Below are 14,289 nucleotides of genomic sequence, written 5' to 3' on the forward strand. Positions count from 1 at the left end.
TCTACAGTATAGCAATGAAATGCTTTGAAAGGCTGGTCATGGCTGACATCAACACCATCATCCCAGACACCCTGGACCCACTCTAATTCCCATACCGCCCCAACAAATCCACAGATGACTGGCCAGAAACAAAGACCTTTCTTCTGAAACTCGTCAGTCTATTCTTGTTCTGAGAAATGAAGGCTATTCCATGTGAGAAATTGCCAAGAAACTGAAGATCTCGTGCAACACTGTGTACTACTCCCTTCACAGAACAGCGCAAACTGGCTCTAACCAGAATAGAAAGAGGAGTGGGAGGCCCCGGTGCACAACTGAGCAAGAGGACAAGTACATTAGAGTGTCTAGTTTGAGAAACAGTCACCTCACAAGTCCTCAACTGGCAGCTTCAATAATAGTACCCGCAAAACACCAGTCTCAATGTCAACAGTGAAGAGGCGACTCCAGGATGCTGGCCTTCTAAGCAGAGTTGCAAAGAAAAAGCCATATTTCAGACTGGCCAATAAAAATAAAAGATTAAGATAGGCAAAAGAACACAGACACTGGACTGTCACGTGTGCTCCCTCTCCGGCATCTAGGTCACCAGGCCGCTCGTTAGGGCGCACACCTGTCACCAGCGTTACACGCATAATGACACTCACCTGGACTCCATCACCTCCTTGATTACCTGCCCTTTATATGTCATTCCCTTTGGTTTATTCCCCAGTCATCATTGTTCCTGTTTCATGTGCGCTGTTTGTGTTTGTTTTGTTCATTTATTTATTCAAAGTATTCACTCCCTGAACTTGCTTCCCGACTCTCAGCGTACATTGTTACAGGACAGAGGAACTCTGCCTAGAAGGCCAGCATCCCGGAGTCGCCTCTTCACTGTTGACGTTGAGACTGGTGTTTTGTGGGTACTATTTAATGAAGCTGCCAGCTGTGATAACATAATTGCAAAAAGGGGTTTCTAATGATCAATTAGCCTTTTAAAATGATAAACTTGGATTAGCTAACACAACGTGCCATTGGAACACAGGAGTGACGGTTGCTGATAATGGGCCTCTGTACGCCTATGTAGATATTCCATAAAAAATCTGCCGTTTCCAGCTACAATAGTCATTTACAACATTAACATTGTCTGCACTGTATTTCTAATCAATTTGATGTTATTTAATGGATCAAAAAATGTGCTTTTCTTTAAAAAACAAGGACATTTCTAAGACACCCCAAACTTTTGAACAGTAGTGCATGTAAGAATGCTGTTCATAGACTACAGCTCAGCATTCAACACCATAGTCCCCTCTAAGCTCATCACCAAGCTCAGAACCCTGGGACTGAACACCTACCTCTGAAACCAGATCCTGGACTTCCTGGCGGGCCACCCCTAGGCGTTGGGGGTAGGCAACAACACATTCGCCATGCTTACCATCAACACGGGGGCCACTCAGCGGTGTATGTGTAGGCCCCTCCTGCACTCCCTGTTCACCCACAACTCCAACACCATCATCAAGTTTGCTGACGACGCAACGGTGGAAGGACTGATCACCGGCGACGATGAGGCAGGCTATAGAGAGGAGGTCAGAGACCTGGCAGTTGTGGTGCCAGGACAACAAAATATCGCTCAACGTCAGCAATACAAAGGAGCTGTTCGTTGACTACAGGAAAAGGAGGGGCGAGCACGCCCCCATCTACATCGATCGGGCTGTAGTGGAACAGGTCAAGAGCTTCAAATTCCTTGGTGTCCACTTCACCGAGTTGTGAAGAGGACACAACAGTGCCTTTCCCCCTCATGACGCTTGAAAGATCTGGCATGGGCCCTCAGATCGTCAAAAAGTTCTACAGCTGCACCATTGAGAGCATCTTGACTGGCTGCATCACTGCCTGGTACGGCAACTGCAAGGCACCTGATTGCAAGGCGCTACAGAAGGTGATGAGTACGGCCCAGTACATCACTTGGGCCGACTCCCTGCCATCCAGGACCTCTATACCAGGCAGTGTCAGAGTAAGGCCCAATTATATTTTTTAAACTCCAGCCACCCAAGCCATAGATTGTTCTCTCTGCTAACGCACGGCAAGCGGTACCACTGTACGAAGTCTGGAACCAACAGGACCCTGAACAGTTTCTACCCACAAGCCATGAGACTGCTAAACAAGGCTGCTAAATACTGTAGCTAATCAAATGGCTACCCGGACTACCTGCATAGACCCTTTTTCGAACTCTCTCTCTATGCACACACACTGGACTCTACCCACACACTCACACATACTTACACCCCAACACACACATAACATACGCACACATGCATACCGACGCCACACACATAGGCTGTTGCTCCACATACATTGCTGCTACAGTCTATTACCTATCCTATTGCCTAGTCATTTTACCCCTACTTATATGTATACAGCTACCTCAATTACCTCGCACCCGTGCACATCGACTTGGTACTGGTACCATGTTAATTTTTATATGTTATTGTTATTCATTCCTCGTATCACTATTTATATTTTTTATCTTAAACTATGCATTGTTGGAAAAGGACCCATAAGTAAACATTTCACTTTCAATGTAAGCATTTCACCTGTTGTTTAAGAAGCATGTGACAAATAACATTTGAGAGAAAGAGAGAGAACAATATATGGAGAGAGTGAAAGAGAGGGAGAGGTCGATATTATATTGCTGATCTGTACAGTGAGTAGGTGGGCAGTATGAGAGCTTGGCTCGGATTCCTATTGGCGCCTTTTGCATTTCACAGAGAGAAGGATTAATCTACACCAGCTTGTGTGTGTGTGTGTTTGTCTGTATACCTGTAGTTCTGTGTTGTTGGGGACGTATTGTGTGTGCTCTCCCATCAGTAAGTCTATCACAGGATGTCTGCCGTCCCTGATCACGATCTGACGGTCTCCCTCACACAACACCGGCCTGGGAGAGAACATACAGTTATATACTATGAGGTGAGAAGTAGGGGGTGTAGTTGGCGAGAGAGGGACACAGAGATGGAGATGTTTAGGGTGTAGTTGGCAGTAGAGCTAAGCCTTCTGGGCCCAGTCCACTCCTCCTCACAGGCTGTTTAAAGCTGTAACACACACACACACACACACACATAAACACACACACACACACACACACACACACACACACACACACACACACACACACACACACACACACACACACACACACACACACACACACACACACACACACACACACACACACACACACACACACACACACACACACACACACACACACACACACACACACACACACATACCTAAGGTAAAGGTCATCAGAGTGATTACCTGCAGTAGTTCCTCTGCTTAGCCACCTCAGCCAATGAGAACAGACAGTCCACTGTTGCTAAGTTACCAACAGCCTTCTTCATAGTGTGGTAGTACTCCCCAAACTGACTGAGAGCGAGAGAGAGAGAGAGAGAGAGTGAGAGAGAGAGAGAGTTTGAGTGTAGAAGGGGAAGAACAGAATATGAGTTGGCCTACTGTATGTTATCTGGCTCTGCTCCATGTCATAGGCTATAGGCTAGTTCATTTAGCTGACAAGATTATTTTATATGATATGATTTTATAGTAAGAAGAATATAATTGAACTTAGTTGAATAAAATAGAAAGGATATTTTTCCCATTGTGGAGCGAGTGCGCATATGAAGTTGAGCGTAAAAGTGATCATTGAAACAGGTCATATATGCTAGATTTAGAGATAAGTTGTAAGTTTCGTTTAAAATAAATTATGGGCTGTGTCGTAGAATTACAACATTACGTTAATCACATTACTTTTATATTAGAATGTAAGCATATATTAGTACTTACACTGTCTGTTTTTCTTAGAGGCAACATAATAGAGTTCTTAGAACTCTCATGTGTCTGTGTTGGGAGAGAAGCCTCTGAGATTTAACATTGACAGTAGATTTACGATGGCTTGGTGATGAAACAACATTCCCTTCCATGATTAGTGTCTGTGTGCCTGTCTGTCGGTGCCAGGGAGACCCAATCTCCAGTTTATTTAAGGAAAGGACCTTGTGTCTATGTTGCATTAGTATTTCTGTATAAGAAAGAAGTAAATGAACTAGAGACAGATATTTGGCGCCATGTAAATCTTGACGTCTGTTGCATGAGAGCAAAATGTACTTTTGTATGAATTCTCTCATCTGTGATTTGTCATGAATATCCAGGAGGATGGACTATGTTATAAAATGCTGTGGCTTAGTTCTGCTGTTTGGGCTCTCAATGAATCGCCTACTGTACAGGTGGGTCATTGACAAGCTCCGTTACTGCAGTAATTAAATAATAAAGTTTGATTGTTATGAAGAAATCTAAAAGTCTCTCCTTTTGATTAGAATAATTCCACGACAGCTGCATGATGCGACTATTGATGATTTGAGAGTCACAAAGCTTGCGCTCTGTTCCTTGCCTCAAGCTGCACATCTGTTCACTCATCAAGTGATCATATTTCCACCCATCAAACTATACTCAATTTAATCTTGTCTTTACTAATATGTAAAATGTATTTCGATATACTGAACAAAAAGATAAACACAACATGTAAAGTGTGGGTCCCATGTTTCATGAGCTGAAATAAAAGATCCCAGAAATGTTCCATACACACAAAAATATTATTTAATTAAAATTTTGTGCACAAATTTGTTTACATCCCTGTCAGTGAGCGTTTCTCCTTTGCCAAGATAATCCATCCACCTGACAGGTATGTAACCAAGCCAGCCCAGGACCTCTTACATCCAGCTTCTTCACCTGCGGAATCGTCTGAGGGATCGTCAATGATGCCGAGTAGGCTACTTCAGTTTTAGAGCGAAGCATGTGCTTAAAATGAGCTGCTCCAACCCTGTTCCTGCAGTGCTTCATTTGGGAAACCAAGTGAAATCTGTTCGGGAACATTGATGGTAACATGTTTTCGTACGAAAACATATTTCACTAAACTGTTGACAGCCCCTCTGAGCGCTCTAGAAAGGAATAAAGAAGAGAGAGGAGGAGATGGAAATGCACAGTGGTGAGATATTCTGTATGGCTAAAGGTAAATGTGTCACCTAATTCATTTTGAAAATAAAAAAGGCTATTCAAAATCAAATATAAATGTACTATAATTGTAGGCTAACTCTGTATGCTGCCCTGCACAATCAATGAACCAACAGCATCGCCCAGGGCTATGCGTTCTCTCCCAGACTGCTGGATAGAAATTTGGGAGCGTAGCATTACGTCCATCCAGTATGAATAAAAAAACAGCCCACACTCAAAGGCGATTATTCTAATTAGTTTAATTTTGGAGAATAGGCTAGACTAGAGGCGATTTTAGCATGTAAATCTTGGTGGGGGAAAAAATATATAGAAAAGTGGGATGCATGCCAGCAAAGCTACTACACAACACAACACTAAACAATACATTAAGTGCACTATAACGGTGCCAAACGGTGCCCACAAACTGTTAGGGCCTACATAATGCTGTCCCAACAGCAGTCCCAATACCTTACCACTGTTACATCTGGCTATCAGTGGAGCCTTGTCTGGCAGCGAAACAGTTCATTCAGCCTCATTTACTGCCTTTAAAAAAAACAAAGCTGACTATGGCTGACTTGCTTAAACAAATGTGGTTTCTAATGACAATTGAGATGTACAAACTATGTCATAAGGGGACAACAAGCAGATAGGAAGCAATCCATAATTTCGATTAAGACATTAATGAGCGAGCTAGGATGGACGTAGTCAATATAACTATTTGTTTAGCACTTTTGAAATGTTCTCCCTGTATGCCAAGTCAGAACCGTAGAATAAATAAAAGTGGCATATAAGCAGACAACGAAAGCTCTTACAATATTCAATGGATACATTTCTCTAGGCTACATGTGCACTACCAAGTCAGAACAGTAGTCTAAATTAAGAGGGGTGAATAGACCAAATTATTAGGGTGAGGCACATGGGCTACTAACATCTTACTACACAACATGCACTTAGTATTACTTTCTTAGCTACAGTATACATAACTCCCTGGCATATATAATTCATGCAGCAGCAAACAATACATTTTTGGACTCACCTTGTTATGCTGTGCTCACTTGAACAGGAAGGTGGCGCGACGGTCCTTCGTGGGCAAATTTCGTCTTCAAAGTATGGCATTCTCTGGATTTATGGTGCTTTCAAAACAACTGGGAACTTGGAAAAAAAGGTTGAATCATGAGGACGTCATTGATCTTCAGGTCGTAGCTGTAGAAAGAGGCCGGATGACCGTTCAAACGTATTTTCCCTGTCAGAGCTCGTTTATTCCCGTCTTCCCAGTTGTCTTGAACTCACTGAAGTCAAGTTTTTGCAGTTCCGAGTTAACAGTTGTTTTGAGCGTGACACAAATCATGCTTCATTGACAGCATGGCCAATGTTGAATGTTAATAATTTTAAGCGTGGAAAAGAGATCCTGAAACCCAGACTTGGGACCACATAGCCACTCCACTGAATAGCAAGCTAGTGATTAACCACTGTCACTGATTCCTTCTAAACCACTCATTGTTGAATTTGCGATTTCCAACTTGTTGTGTAATGTTTATGTCCAATGGCCCAATGAGCACCGATATGTTTTATCTATAACTTCTCTTCATTATTTCTCTTCATATGACAAGGATTAAAAAGGATTTTCCAGTAGATTGTCGACTTGATTCATGATGATGACTGCTAGCTAAGATTTTGAAAGTATGATGTTGACATGATCAGTCCAATCAAAGCTACAGTACATATAACGTGATTTGAAGTCATTTTATCTGTGGCCAATGACCTTGAGCCTTCTTGGATGGGCACTTCTAATGTAACTCTATGGCAGCCTCCAAGGGGCTACAAGTTTCTAGCTCTACCCTTAGACTTGGCGGTGACGTAGTGTCCCCATGAGTGACAGAACAGAGCCAATCACAGCGCAACGCTCCATATTTTCTGCTGGCTTGCCACACCACCACAGAAAGAACTGAGCTAGGCTGAAACACCTGCATTTTGGAGCTGCCTTACTCAAGAAAACAAAAAAGAGACCATACCATGTTTGTATGCGGCTTCATTGGCAAACTGATATGTGACACGTATTAATGTCAAAATGACATGCAAACAGGCAAGCCCCCCCACTGGGCTAGACCTATTTTATTTATTTCACCTTTATTTAACCAGGTAGGCAAGTTGAGAACAAGTTCTCATTTACAATTGCAACCTGGCAAATATGTACCGTCTTAAATCAATTTTGGTTTTGGTTTTTCTGGCATGGGTAATATGTGGTAGGCTATGTATTGTATAACGGCACAATCAATAATCAAAGTTTTTTTTGGGGGGGGGGGGGCTTAGGCTCATAAGCCTATGCATAAACTCTAATATGCGTATGGGTGTTTTAAATTAATCATCGCCTTAGAAAGCGCTGTCCATTTCGTTCTGTTAGGCTTTGAAAAAACATCCACAACAACCATTTTTTACACTCAGTTTCAACCTGCTGTTGAACTTTCTTCAAATTGATCAGCACAGTGGGGTGAATTTTAAAAGCATGATACTGTTTTGATGATAAGTGTTTGATGTGATTTTCGATTGCATTTGCATTGATATCAATGGTTAGAGGGACAATAGGGCTCCGTGTACCAGGCCATTTGGACCTGATGGTCGTTAGCAAGTTGGGTACTACCAAAACTTGTCCAGAGTGCATAAGAGGAGATTACCGTGACATGTAATTTTACTGCGGTCATGACTCATGACTGCCGGTGTGGCGGTAATACAGTCACCACAACAGCCCTATTCACTCACTCCGAGACCTTGAAGTAGTTGTTGTGGAGCGATAGGTAACGGTGCTTCGAGGGTGACTGTTGTTGATGTGTGCAGGGAGTCCCTGGTTCAATCCCACATTGTGGCAAGGAGAGCGACGGAAGAAATACTGTTACATTAAGGTAAGTAAGACAAGCGCATATCACAGTCGCTGCAAGTAAAACTTTCCTCCAAGTACAGCTATTAGCACAATCAGTGATAGTAAGAAAATAAAATGCAAGTGTTAGTGCAAGGGGGTGCTTGGGGGTTAAACCAAGAGGCTTTTGAAGAGACATTTTTGGAAGATGGGTAGGGACTGTCTGGATTACAGGAAGGAGCTTGTTCCTCCATTGTGGTGCCAGGACAGAGAAGAGCTTTGACTGGTATTTGGGGAGCTGTCCCTCATAGGAGTGGAGGTGCCAGGAGACCTGACATGGCGGGTTGGAGGGAAGGACGTCTTTTCATGCGTTTTTTTTAAGGTAACTTTAAAACACCTAAAACGGCATATTACTGCTTCTTACCTTATCAGCTGGACTGGCTTGTAGTCCCAGTAAAAATGCTAATTAGAAGTGAAATGCTAATTAGCTGCGTTGTGCAGTGTTCTAAAAAGTATGTTTTACTCTCGTGGATTTCTAGCACTTTGCTAATACTGATATGTAATTGACAGTTGGTGTTAGTCGCCGGTGGAAATGTTACATGTAGCTCCTTTAAACTAGGTCTTAAACCTCCCATTGGAATTTTGTTTTGTTCTGTTTTACATATCAACCCCCTGCCCACTTTGGATGGATGTTAACAACATTAAATTGATGTACTGTAGGTGATGAATAAGGGATACATACTGTAGGAAGTTGGTCCATTCTTTCTGGCTGTCGATGAGCAGCTGTTCTCTGAGCTGGGACAGACTCCTACATCTTCCTATCAGGTACGGAGACTGGTACCTACTCACTGCCTTAGTACTTGAAGGGAGTAGGGGCAGGAGGGAGGGGGAGAGAGAGAGAGAGTGATTCATCCTCAGTCATAGATCATGGTCATTGATTTCATTTCCCAGCTTAACAAATATCACAATTTCCTGTCAGGACCTCTATCTTACAAGACGGTGGTCAGAGAAATGAGACGGAGGGGAAAGGTAGACATAAAAGGAAGAGACAACACTGATTAGAACAGATAAATAAAATGTGACAAAATGTGTAACACTCCCATCTCTGTCCTCTCTGTGTTCTCACCTGCTGATCTTAACCCAGTCGGACGGAACCACAGACACCATAGAGTTCTTCACCTCTATCAAGAACTGGGATGGGGGAGGCAAAGAGGGAAGCAGGAAGAGAGGGATGCAGGGGGAGAGAGAAGGATGGAGAAAGGTTAGGAGGTAGAACAGGAGGGGAGATAAATAACTTGCCTGCAGACAGAGACAACATCAATTTGATTAAAACACACAAACAAGCCTTAAAGATGTAGTCCCCTGTTTTGGGGACCTGCGTGGTTCTGGTACCGGTTAGGACAGACATTTGTGCTTATAAATCGATATGTGGACACCACAGATCGAAATGGCTTGCATTGAGAGGTAGCCCTGATTCTTATTGAAATTAGTTTGCCTCTTCTGCCTGTGTGACGCAGGATGTGAAATCTGACACCATTTGAAGCTAGGATGTCCCTCCTACCATTTCATTCGCTCTTCCGACTCTCCATCAACTCCTGGCTGAACCCTATTTTCATATTTGTACTGTGTACTTGAGCTTGTGTCTTCAAAAGTGACTACACCTCAGCAATGTATAACTATTTTTACCAGTAAGGTGAGATTTGAACCTTTCTTGCAGCATTACTAATTATTGTTTATGGCAGGTTTTCCAAAACTCGGTCCTGGGGCCCACTCAGGGTGCACGTTTTGGTTTTTGCTGTAGCACTACATAGCTGATTCAAATAAACAACTCATCATCAAGCTTTGATTATTTGAATCAGCTGTGTAGTGTTAAGGGCCCCACCCCCTGCATCTAAGCCCCATAACAGAGTTTGGGAAACCCTGGTTTATGGCCCTCTTATGATAAATAATTACTTTGGGGGATTACATTAGGCTACATTTAAGCAGTTAATAAGTCAGACACACACATACACAACTAAATTAGATCACCACTGTGACCTAGCCACCTACAGAAAATGAGGCCATCAGTGCCCGCCTAACACAAACACATACACTCACCTATTCACCCGCAGCTTTTCTCACAAACATACACGCACGCCTAAATTAGATCACCACTGTGACTCAGCCACCTACACAAAAGGCCTCTTCACACTTAGTAAACTTTTTGTAAAAATACCATAGGCTACACATATTACTCAAATGCAAACTTGTGTACTTGCTACGTCTCGACCACTATCTCTGGAAGTAGCGCCTGACACTCGCCCAACAGTTGCACCACTTGAAGCAGGGCAGTGTAAACAGAATTGTCTCGTTGAGTTAACACTCCTACAATATAAATGGTAATAGCAGTGCAATGTTTTTTAAACAGTTGAAATGTATAGACTTTTTCCTAATATTTGAGACTTGTTTTATAGATTTTTTACTTAAGTGCCTGTTACATTCTGAAATTGTCGCAGTAGCCGCCGGCTGCACTGAGCCTCATAAAACTATGGAAGCCCATCCCCACCACCAAAAACATGGAAAATATAGATCATACAAATAGGATATGTTGTTTCATTTGTAACATTGTGTGATTTCAGAGGTGGCACCACAGGTCCCAGAGTGGTGGTGGGGAAATTGTTTTCCTGGGGCCCAGAGTTTTTCCTGATCTGGTAGTATGCTAACCTAACCAACTCCGGATCCTAGTTTTAGCGCATGACATAGTAATAAATCAGCTGTAAAAACATTTTTATATGGGACCAAATTAATAATAAGGTCATATGGTAAAAAAATAAATACTGGAAAGACTCCTGGCCCAGGGAGGATGAAAACAGTAAAACCCTTTAAACAGACAACTGCGATTAGACAAAAACTAACAGGGTTGAGCTCGTTGTATGCAGGGTTGCATTGTGTAGGCCTTTGCAGCTGTAATTAAAAAGATACTCATCCAGTATGTCATCACTATTGTGATGATTAATTAATTCCAGTCAATAATTTTGGATTCAAAAGGCCTAGGTAGCCTAGCCATCCAAAGTGTGAATTTAACGCTACTTGATGAATACATGCTGTTAAAGCAACTGTGCTTTTGTCTACAATAGACCAACATAGCTACTGTAGTAAGTCAAAGTTGTGTGCTGGAAAACCTTGGCTGAGCATGGGTGAAGTAGGCATTGTGGTGCTCACGTGAATTTATTTTCTTTATTGGCTTCAGACCAATGCCTGTTTCTCAATTGAAACACAATTTTTTGTTTTTAATTGTAAAATTGTCATTTTGAGCTGCGGACCAAGTATGTCACGTTGCCAGCCACAGCGAACGGCAAGGCTGTAATGTGAATTGAAAAGTAGAATTATCTTTCGCCACCCCGCCCTCCTCAGACTCTCCTTCATATCTTGTAGTGGGAATAGGGCTAAAATGATATTAGTCTCTGCCTAACACAAACAGACACACACTCCCCTGTCCACCCGCAGCGTCTGTCACACACAACACACACTCTCTCTCTCTCTCTCCGTTACCTCTTGTCCACTGACTCTGACGTAGTCCAGTGTGGGGTTCCTGAGTGTGTATCGGACCTCTCTCCGGTGGTCTTGTATCTCAGTCAGAACCGATTGGATCTCGACTCTCCTCCCCTGGAGCACTGGGAAGCCCGACAGGTCACAGAATAGCTCCCTCTTATCCCCTGACCTACACACACACATTTTTTACTTTCACCTGTATGCAGATGACACTGTGGTGTATGCCATTGCCGCACAGCTGACCAAGCTTGGTCAGAGCTTCAATCTGCCTTTATTTCACAACAGAAAACCATTGATTAACTGAAATTGGTACTTAATGCAGGTAAAACCAAGTATATGTTATTTACAAAATGACGTAAAAATGTATCTGATGATTTGGATGGTGCCCACTTATTAATATCTGGGCATCTGGATTGACGAAAAGCTATCTTTCAAAAAGCAAGCTGATGAATTACTTAAATTCAGAATTAATATAGACCTCATCTATAGGAAAAGGTCCTGTCTTTCATTAAATAGCAGAACAAGTCAACATTCATTCTGGTTACTGACTATGGCGATATCGTCTATATGAATGTATTGAAGCCATTGGATGTAGTTTATCATAGTGCATTGCGCTTTATTACGGGTGATATGTTCAGTACACATCAATTACATTTTGTATTAGAAAGTAGGCTGGCCCTCTTTGAAGTCTTGAAGATCGATGCAATAAAATGCAAATGAATTACTTAAAAATCATACAATGTGATTATCTGGATTTTTGTTTTAGATTCCGTCTCTCACAGTTGAAGTGTACCTATGATAAAAAATTACAGACCTCTACATGCTTTGTAAGTAGGAAAACCTGCAAAATCGGCAGTGTATCAAATACTTGTTCTCCCCACTTTATATATATATATATATACACACACACACACCTTTTAAAAATATATTTTCCTTTATTACAGTTGAATTCGGAAGTTTACATACACCTTAGCCAAATACATTGAAAATCAGATTTTCACAATTCCTGACATTAAATCCAAGTAAAAAAATTCCCTGTCTAAGGCCAGTTAGGATCACCACTTTATTTTAAGAATTCACAGGCAATGTGTATTGGAAGAGATTTCTGAATGTACTTTACCCAGCATTACACCCCTCCAACCAGACATGCTTTATCTACTCATTTGCTGGATGCAGAGTTCAACACAGTTCAAGTGAAGGTCAAGCAAATCATAGAGAAAACAGACTGTATTGCAATCATCTCTGATGGGTGGTCGAATGTTCATGGGCAAGGAATAATTAACTACATCATCTCCACCCCTCAACCTGTATTCTACAAGAGCACAGACACAGGGGACAACAGACACACCGGTCTCTACATTGCAGATGAGCTTAAGGCAGTCATCAATGACCTTGGACCACAGAAGGTATTTGCACTGGTGACAGACAATGCTGCGAACATGAAGGCTGCTTGGTCTAAAGTGGAGGTGTCCTACCCTCACATCACACCCATTGGCTGTGCTGCTCATGCATTGAATCAGCTCCTCAAGGACATGGCACTGAAAACAATGGATACACTCTACTAGAAAGCCAAGGAAATGGTTAGGTATGTGAAGGGTCATCAAGTTATAGCAGCAATTTACCTCACCAAGCAAAGTGAGAAGAATAAGAGCACCACATTGAAGCTGCCTAGCAACATCCGCTGGGGTGGTATTGTCATCATGTTTGACAGTCTCCTGGAGGGGAAGGAGTCTCTCCAAGAAATGACCATATCATAGTCTGCCGATGTATTTTGGGAGAGAGAGGTAAGCAGCCTGAAACTTCTGAAACCTAAAGCAGTAGCCATTGCACGGATTGAGGGAGACAATGCCCTACTGTCTGATGTTCAGAATCTTCTTGCAGATGTAAGAGAAGAAATCCGTACAGCCCTCCCCACTTCACTGTTGCTCCAAGCAGAGGAAACTGCAATTCTGAAACGCATCAAAAAGCGTGAGGACTTCTGCCTGAAGCCCATACACACCGAAGCATACATGTTGGACCCAAGCATGCTGGCAAGAGCATCCTGTCTGGTGCAGAGTTCAACAAGGCCTATGGTGTCATCACTACTGTGTCTCGCCACCGTGGCCTGGATGATGGCAAGGTTCTTGGCAGTCTGGCGAAGTACACTTCCAAGCAAGGGCTTTGGGATGGAGATGCAATAAGGCAGTCGTGCCAACATATCTCATCAGCCACCTGGAGGAAGGGACTTTGTGAATCTAAGGCTCTTTCCCCTGTTGCTTCCATCCTCCTCCAAATCCCACCAACATCAGCCGCCTCAGAGTGCAACTGGTCCTTGTTTGGGAACACACACACCAAAGCACGCAACAGGCTGACCAATACAAGGGTTGAGAAATTGGTGGTCATTTGAGGCTTTTTGAGCCTGACAACGTTGAAAACATTTTTGGGAGACGCGATGGATCATTGGTGATCATTCAATATTCCCTTTCTTTTGTTGTTCAGTGGAATCATCCCATGTGAAGACTCAACTCATTTAATGAAAGTTCAAGGAAGGATTTAATCATTTGCAATTATGTCAACTTATGATAAGGTAAAATGTTTATGTTTCTGTCTCCATATGATGTGGTAAATAAATTTGCGTTCTCTCACTGTCAACTGCGTTTATTTTCAGCAAACTTAACATGCGTAAATATTTGGATGAACATAACAAGATTCAACAACTGAGACATAAACTGAACAAGTTCCACAGACATGTGACTAACATAAATGGAATAATGTGTCCCTGAACAAAGGGGGGGTCAAAATCAAAAGTAACAGTCAGTATCTGGTGTGGCCACCAGCTGCATTAAGCACTGCAGTGCATCTCCTCCTCGTGGACTGCACCAGTTTTGCCAGTTCTTGCTGTGAGATGTTACCCCACTCTT

The 14,289-nt window shown here is 42.6% G+C and overlaps 1 protein-coding gene across 1 annotated transcript in view; it reads right to left on the reverse strand.

The window, feature by feature from the left end:
- msh3 (mutS homolog 3 (E. coli)) overlaps positions 1–14,289 on the reverse strand; it is a 119,090-nt gene that overhangs the window by 41,826 nt on the left and 62,975 nt on the right. The window contains exons 15-19 of the mRNA XM_071402374.1: positions 11,390–11,558; positions 8,985–9,049; positions 8,601–8,717; positions 3,286–3,393; positions 2,788–2,902 (exon numbers count right to left, since the gene is read on the reverse strand). Coding sequence (XP_071258475.1) covers positions 2,788–2,902; positions 3,286–3,393; positions 8,601–8,717; positions 8,985–9,049; positions 11,390–11,558 — 574 coding nt within the window. The remainder of the gene's footprint in view (positions 1–2,787; positions 2,903–3,285; positions 3,394–8,600; positions 8,718–8,984; positions 9,050–11,389; positions 11,559–14,289) is intronic.

The sequence above is a fragment of the Salvelinus alpinus genome, chromosome 5 (genome assembly GCF_045679555.1).
Source record: "Salvelinus alpinus chromosome 5, SLU_Salpinus.1, whole genome shotgun sequence".
Classification (NCBI taxonomy): domain Eukaryota; kingdom Metazoa; phylum Chordata; class Actinopteri; order Salmoniformes; family Salmonidae; genus Salvelinus; species Salvelinus alpinus.